Source organism: Gigantopelta aegis, chromosome 4 (assembly GCF_016097555.1).
Source record: "Gigantopelta aegis isolate Gae_Host chromosome 4, Gae_host_genome, whole genome shotgun sequence".
In the NCBI taxonomy this organism is placed as follows: Eukaryota; Metazoa; Mollusca; class Gastropoda; order Neomphalida; family Peltospiridae; genus Gigantopelta; species Gigantopelta aegis.
The window spans coordinates 58,485,189-58,493,938 of record NC_054702.1 but is presented as its reverse complement, the minus strand read 5'-3'; the positions used below and the strand labels follow the sequence as shown (position 1 = coordinate 58,493,938).

Below are 8,750 nucleotides of genomic sequence, written 5' to 3'. Positions count from 1 at the left end.
TAAAAATATTGAAATCCAGACGTACTTTAGAAAAAGAAAATAAAAAAGACTTTAAAAAAAAAAGAATTTGAGGGTGATTCACGGAACAATTTAGACAGTTGAGTTGAGTCAGTCAGTCAGTCAGTCAGTCAGTCAGTCAGTCACTCACTCACTCACTCACTCACTCACTCACTCACTCACTCACTCACTCACTCACTCACTCACTCACTCACTCACTCACTCACTCACTCACTCACTCACTCACTCACTCACTCTCGCTCACTCACATCAACGCCTTTCTTTTCTCCCCTTTGATTTTCAGTTCATTTCTTTCCTCAACATTCTAGTCTCAAGTGAATGAAATTTTTAAAAACGTTTTTAATTCAACTTGTTATTTACAGAGCAGAATGGGTTTTTTCATTTCTCTGAGACACTGTTAAAAAATTAAATAAATAAATAATTTAAAAGGATGCCCAGAGTGGAGAATAACCATGTATACTGAACAGTGTAGAGTGGAGGATTTTAAACATGGGAGGAACTTACATCGGTAAATGTTCACCTTTTTTGGAACGCAAAAAACCTTGACCTCTAAGGTCACAAAATGGCGTCTAAAAGATGCTTACACCTGGTACCGTTGAATTAATCTTTTAACATTGATTGATGAGGTACTTAATAGTGCATACATTTTTAGAATAATGACAGCAACCAATTAGAGTTTGTATAATACGTAGTTTGACCGGTGCGAGTTGCTGGCATATTCAGAGTGAGTGAAAAGTGTTCATAACAGTAAAGTTGCATGATCATTGTATTATTGTTACAATCACGATTGTTAAATGTGCATCATCGTAGTTTGAAGAGCGTGATTTAGCTTGGTTTGATAGAGCATTCGCCCGAGGTCCTTTGATAGCAGGATCAACTTTCGGTGGACCCATTCTCTAACTGGGTTTTCCCCCAGTCTCAGCCACTTCCCCATGACTGGTATTAGTAATCACTGTATTGTAAGTGACTAGTCTATTGGTAGCTTTCCAGAGGGTTCCTAAGGACCTTTCATCCACAGTACAATTCGTCCACATATAATTCGTCCACCCACCTCGGACAATTCATCCACTCCATACAATAATCATAAATTTACTTTAATTGTCCCATTCCCTATTATAATTATAATATTATAACTATAATAGACTATGTCTATCAAATTGTCCGCATAAACTAGGTGATCCCCCTTCTGCCATGGGCAAAGCCACTGGCGATGTCAGAGATACAGGCATGGCAAAGCTGTTAGGTTAGGTTACAATCTGCACTTCTCTGGTAATTCTCTGTGTCGATATTTCACTAAAATAAAAAGTGTCCATACATTTATTTAGTCCATGGATGTAATATACGGTAAATAACTAATAAAAAAAAAATTATAGTGGACAAATTGTCCAAGAAAAATTGTTGGTTGTAGATGAATCGTCTCCAGATCAGCAGTGGGCGAAACGTCCAGAGGACGAATCATCTGCATCCCTATTGGTATATCAATCAACGGATGTGGGATGTGCTGTCCTTTCTGTTTGAAAGTGCAACAGGTGTTATAAATTTCTAAAGATCTATGAGGGTTAGAACTCAGGGCTTTATATCTTACTAATTTGGACACACTGACATCTTTTTAGTGCTTGTAATGTTAAATTTATAATAGCTGATAAAAAAGTGTAAATATTCAGAAATGCATTTCAAGTTATTTAATTTCAATTACACTTTAACATTCCATTGGTTTTGAGGGGAATTTTTTTTAGGTTAACCTGTTTGTACTTACATAGGACTTGCTCATTTTGGATACACATTGATCACCTCGGCTTTGGTGCAATCTAAATCCCAGGAATTAGAATCGTGATTATGACTATAGCTGGGGAACATTTTGAACTCATTCTTAAAGTTCATATATATATATATATATATATATATCGTTAAACATTTGGTAAATCTAATATATAATATATATATATATATATATATATATATATATATATATATATATATATATATATATATGAGTAGAAAGACAGGTGACTGCTGATTACAAGTTGCCACATATATAGTATTTAAAATATTTGTTGTTGTTTCTTGTTTACCGTCTGTACTGCTAATCAATAGATGTGTGCTTCACAGTTGACTATAAATCAGCTAAGACATGTCTCCTTCAGAAAAAATGCAAATGGAATGTATTAAATTAACCGTTCTCAACAAGTTTGTTTTCTTTTTCTATTTAATTATTTAATTCCTACTTCATGCAGTGTATTGTCATAGTAAGTGAATCTACAAATCTCAAGCGTAGCCTGCCCAGAGGCAATTAGATGCATTGCAGAGTCATACTTTCATAATTGATACACAGTACAGATGTCGGGAATGAATGGGTACTAGTATTCATGAAGGTGTGAAGGTCGGTTATTTGCTTCACCATATCTCTGTTGTTAAAATATCCCTTTTGTATAATAGTAAACATTTACTGTGGCCGCTTAATACATGTATTTTAGTGATTTGGGATCTGATTCAGGTGGTCGTTGGCGTTAGACAGGTGATCACTTATTACAGGTGCATTTACATTATAAATTGTTAGGGAGGGAAAAAGGTGGCTGCTTAAGGCAGGTGACCGCTGATTACAGGTGGCCTCTAGAACAGGTTTGACTGCATATATATATATATATATATATATATATAAAAATAAATATATATATGTGTGTGTGTGTACATATGTATACAAAAGATCGCTTGCTGCCAATACAAAAATGTGGGTTTCCTCTAAGACTGTCAGTCAGATTTACCAAATGTTTGACACGTATGTATCCAAAAATAATGATTAATTGATCAATGTGTTTTAGTGGTGTCATTAAAGAAAACAAATTTATATAGTTTCATGTGATATATTTCACTATTTTTACATTCATTTGTGACGAAAAACCCCTGAGAAACTGTCTGTAAGACTTGTTGCACCATACCTCATAATTTCAGCTTAGATAAAACTGCCTCATAATAGGTTAAGTTGATTTTATTCAGAACCTACATACATATACATGTATTCTTAATCTGAGCGAACTCTTAATTTTTAAATTTATTCTTATAGTTCAGACTCAAGACTAAGTAGCAGCATGTAACAACATGCTACTATCCTGCCTGTGGGAAACGCAAATAAAAGATCCCTTGCTGCTAATCGGAAAGAGTAGCCCATGTAGTGGCGACAGCGGGTTTCCTCTCAAAATCTGTGTGGTCCTTAACCATATGTCTGACGCCATATAACCGTAAATAAAATGTGTTGAGTGCGTCATTAAATAAACCATTTCTTTCTTTCTAACAACATGCTACATACATGTGTGGGCAAGACGTTACTACAGCCTGCAGTGTAAACATTTCTAAGAACTTTTCAACCAAAGCTTAGCTTAAATTTTAATGAACAAAACAAAGGCCATATTATAAAATACATTTCAGGGATAACTCTTGAGTGAATGACATTTAATCACAGTTATTTTCTAACAATATATCAATAATTATATATACTGAAAGGAAAAAATTGGTCATAAATTGTGAAAAAATTCCTAAATAAGTGGGCGGATTTATATGGAAGTTGTACAAATAACTCATTGGGTTATTGTGCATTATACCCTGAATCCACACTCAATGAAGTGTGATAGGGAGTGGCGTATGGCAAGACAATGAAAATCACCAAAAGCATGATTCGGACGAAGTCTGGGGTACAACTCATACCACATTGTAGTGTTACCTGTTATACCGGCCTCGGTGGCGTCGTGGCAGGCCATCGGTCTACAGGCTGGTAGGTACTGGGTTCGGATCCCAGTCGAGGCATGGAATTTTTAATCCAGATACCGACTCCAAACCCTGAGTGAGTGCTCCGCAAGGCTCAATGGGTAGGTGTAAGCCACTTGCACCGACCAGTGATCCATAACTGGTTCAACAAAGGCCATGGTTTGTGCTATCCTGCCTGTGGGAAGCGCAAATAAAAGATCCCTTGCTGCCTGTCGTAAAAGAGTAGCCTATGTGGCGACAGCGGGTTTCCTCTAAAAAAATCTGTGTGGTCCTTAACCATATGTCTGACGCCATATAACCGTAAATAAAATGTGTTGAGTGCGTCGTTAAATAAAACACTACTTTCTTTCTTTTTTTTGTTACCTGTTACAGAACACAATCTGATGCATTATTTGGTAAAACTTTAATTGCCATTATGCCACGCTTGACCGAAGTTGAGAGGGGTCAAGCAATTTCACAGCTCATGCAAGGTCATACGCAAAGACAAGTTGCCGTGTAATTTGGTGTGAATGTTCGAACCATACAACATCTTGTGATATGCTTACGGGTTACAGGAAGGGTTGCCGACCGTCCCTGGTCCGGGCACCCATGTGTAATGTCACGCCGAGAGGACCGAGCAATCAGGCTTGCACATTTGCACGATAGTCACCTTTACTGCCACCGAAACTGATTGCAACACCATAGGCAATCACAATCGTCCCATCCACCCCAAAACTGTAAGGAATTGGCTGAGAGTGTCCAATCTCGTCGTGCGTCGGATGAATTGGCTGCATGCACATGCACCGGGAAGGTTCCGCATGATGCAATGGAGGCATGTACTGTTCACGGATGATTCAAGGTTCACAGTTTTCTGGTCGGATGGGCGACGCCGCGTGTATCAATGTCGTGCGGAGAGATTTGGGGGTGGCTCGGTCATGGTCTGAGGTGGAATTTTCCATGAGTTGAAAACGCCGTTGGTGGTCATCGCTGGGAACCTGACAGCCGTCCGATACAGGGATGAGATCCTACAGCCTCACGCCATGCCCTTTGTCCAGCAAAACAACCTGACATTGCAACAAGATGACACAAGGCCGCATGTTGCAAGAGTGTGTAGAGACTTCCTTGCAGCGAACAACTTCGTCCCTCTTGACTGGCCCGCTTACAGCCCCGATCTGTCCCCCATCGAGCACTTGTGAGATCAGTTGGACAGGAAAGTGAGGAATCGTCCAAACCCACCCATCACCCTTGCCCAGCTCAGAGATGCCTTGGTAGATGAATGGAATAACATTCCAATGAGGAGTGTGAATGACCAGGTGGGTCAGTGCTGCTACACAGGCACGGGGTGGTCACACACGGTACTAGTGAGACTAGTGGACTCATACACAGACTAACGAGAATTAAATGACATGTGACGGATACTAATGAATTGTTTCCATGAGTGTTTGATTTCAATTATAGGGGGGTACCCTCATTTGCAATCGGACTATATTGCCATTTTCTTTCACATTTAAATAAAAAATTGACAGTATTATCATTAGTGTCCGTCCTTCATAGATATGTAGTACAATTGTACATATCGTGTCATACAATTTGATCTGCTGGCTTTTAAGTTGACCCGACATTTCTTTTTCCTTTCAATAATATGAAAGATATGAACAAATTCAGTTTATTTTGCCAAATTAAAATAAAATTTGTCAATTGTTTTTAAAATTAGCATTTGGTGAATTTGGTGTGTGCCAATGCTACATGCATGTAACCAGTGCATTAAAAAAAAAAAAAAAAATTGTGTGTAAAGCAGCCATTGCACTTTAAAAAAAAAAGAGTTATATTTTTGATTCCAGAGAGCTGTCAATATGAAGAGTTGAACTCATGACTATGAAAGTTGTTTGCGTTATCAATGGCAACGACACTGGGTCAGTTGGTCTGCCAAAGCCAGCCAATGAAAAGACACTGCTTACGTCAGATGGTGTTCGGGCCAGGAAGATTGCCCACACAAGCATACAGCAGTCTGTTGAAAGGTAGACAGAAGAACAAAGTTTTTAAATTTATAACTTATAAATATAATGTGTGTATATGGCAGGTAAACAAAGGAACATACAGTATGTTGTCACAATTGGTGAACAACAGTGCCAGCCCTGATAGCTTTTTTAGTTATCAACAAATACACATGACATTATATGCAAGGTTAGAAATTAGCAGGCAACAAAAGGCAATTGAGACTCAAAATATACAGTATGATTTCTGATTTACAGTCGGCTTTTGCACAGTACAACTATTCATATAGTTAGTAAGAAATTTGTGCCAATTGATGACATTAGAACAATATTATATGTCTTAAAAAATTATTAGTTTAAATTTATATAAAATTAGAGTAAATTTTATATTGATTGGTACAAGTTGCCTAGAACTGGTCCTCAATTTCTAGCATTTGCTTCCAGACTAAAATGTCAGAAGCAGAGATTAATTCCCATTCGACAAAGTGAATTTCAAACCTTGTTTAGCCAGGGTTTTTGCCAGACGGTACAAAGGGTAAAAGTACATATCATAAAATCTTGGAAATTAATGGATATATTTTTATTATTTTTGAAAAGATTATAGTAAGAGATCTGCTGTGTGTAAACAATTTGTCAAAATACATGAAATGCAGTGTCCCATTTTAAAAGATTTCAAACTCATAACCGCTTCATAGGGCCACTTATGATCTGATTTGTTTTTATTATGTACCCTCAAATTATTTTCCCACGGAAAGCCTGACAGTTTTAATAGATTTTAAAATACTGACCCTAGTTTTTTTGGCAATTGATGTAAAATATTTTCACCTCCTACCAATTTGTTTTCCATTAGCTCTCACATCACTGTACAACATTCTACTTAAATTACCCATTTTAGCAGAGCCAATGTGTTTCTGGTCACCCTGATGGTATTTGTAGTAGTTCAAAGTATATTTATTGCAAATCAGAAAGGTAGGTACCCTGCAGGCTACCTTGGAAACTAGGAAACTAGAGTCGGCAGCTTTGAAAAAAGAATATTACAGGAAGAGATGCAGTTGTCAGATACCTAATATGTAGATCTATGTACCTGTACATTGTATAAAAGTCACATGCATTTTAATTATTTAGTTAATATTATGATTTAAACTATGACATACATGAGTGTATTATTATGAGAATAATAAATACAATTGGGGTTCGCACGTATCCCGGAAAACCCTGGAAAGTGCTTAAATTTTATTTTCATCCTGAAAAGTGCTTGAAAACTCCTGGAAAAATTAATTAACCCCCTGGAAAGTCCTGGAATTTTATTATTTTATTATTCAGTTATTCAGATTAAAATGTTAAAACCCAGGTTAAAACTCCATAATAGTTGTGAGGTGTTTTTTTAAAACATGTAAATGAAGATTAAATGTCAGCAAACTACTTTAAAAAGAATTTATTTTCTTTTGATTATATACTATACGATTTCAGGGCTAGCTCTGCCACTCGCCAAATTCAGCAATTTTACTAATTTTAGGAACAATTGGCAAATTTTATTTTAATTTTGCGAAAATAATTGGTGTAATAATTTATATTTTGTTGAAAAATAGCTATAGATTTTGCATTTTTTAGATAATTTGGTGAAATTTTCTGATCACCCAGAGCTAGTCGTGGATTTTGGGGTGTTGGACTATTACAAGTCTTAGGAACTAGAAGTAGAAATAATATTAATTCTGATTTACATAGATTTGATATTGGACTACTCCCAGTGTGGTACTTTATATATTTGCCAGACTTTATTTTAAAGTATTTTTAAAAACGTATTTACATTGTACATGTAAGGTACAAATGAGAAGAGGTGCATGTGCAGTCTTTTACCACATTAATTATGCGTGATATTGAAAGCCATTATAGATGGGCAATCTTGACATTTTGTAAACACATGCACATTCATATAATGTTGCTGCATATTTAAATCAGTTTGAATTTAAGTTACTTACTGAAACGTTCCTATAAGTCAGTGATGTATAATGTGGATAAATTGAAGTATGAGTCTTAGTGTTGTTGCATACAGTTACTATACATATCATGAGTTAAAACTATAGTAAAAAAGAGAACTTGTTGTGTGTTAGTGGAATCTCACAGGTCTGACTGACATGCATGTGCTTGTTTTGAAACCTTTGATCACTCTCCTTTTGTTTGTTTTTTTAACTCACTAAGCTTCTTTTTTGGTGAATAAGTGAACTCTCGCTTTATGTTAACTGTCATTTATTTCTAGCTACTACAGGGCTCAAACTTAACGACGGCAATTGCTGTCATTGAGATATAAATTGTCATAGGTAGAGAGCATCACTGATGGTACTTTTATGCTGTATTGAAGCTCCTCAACAATGGCAAAATGTATACACCTGGTGTACATTATCTGTCAGTAATTAACATTTGCACATTTTAAATACGTCTACATACAGCAAAATAACTTTTTAGTCCTGTTTATTTGCTGAAAAAGTTACTTCATTTTTTTTTTTACCATAGGCATGCTCAGAATTGCTGTCGGTGGGCCGTTTTACCAATAGCAATTCTTTTAAAAATTGCTATGGGAGACAAATTCTTAAGTTTAAGCCCTGCTACTCATCACTTCAGCTTCATCTCTCAGCTATACTCTGACTCATTTTCAAGTAAATGTCTTCACACAGGAAAGTAAAGAGCTTATTAATAACTGCTGTGGATCTTGATGTACTATAGCCATGTTGCAATGTGTTGAGGACAGCTAAATGAAATGAAAATATATATTTAAAAAAAAGAAAGTATTTTGTGTCTACATGTAACATGATATGGTTATTCCAACAGTGGGTCAAAAGTGGGAGAAAATCTGCTGCCGCTACACAGGCTAATCTACAGACAGGACACTACATACACATTTAATTAATCTAATTTAAATTAGATGTTTGATATATACTAGTACTTAACAGGGCTAGCTCTGGTTGAGCAGAAACTTGCATCAAATTATCTGTTAAAACCTCA

At 36.2% G+C, this 8,750-nt stretch overlaps 1 protein-coding gene across 2 annotated transcripts in view; it reads left to right on the top strand.

Annotated features, from left to right (window-relative positions):
- The first annotated feature begins 596 nt into the window (after positions 1-596).
- Positions 597-8,750, top strand: part of LOC121370825 (mitogen-activated protein kinase kinase kinase 15-like) — a 74,340-nt gene continuing 66,186 nt past the window's right edge. For both annotated transcript variants that reach the window (XM_041496315.1, XM_041496314.1), the window contains exons 1-2: positions 597-742; positions 5,598-5,774. In XM_041496315.1, coding sequence (XP_041352249.1) covers positions 5,626-5,774 — 149 coding nt within the window. In that variant the 5' untranslated portion in view covers positions 597-742; positions 5,598-5,625. The remainder of the gene's footprint in view (positions 743-5,597; positions 5,775-8,750) is intronic.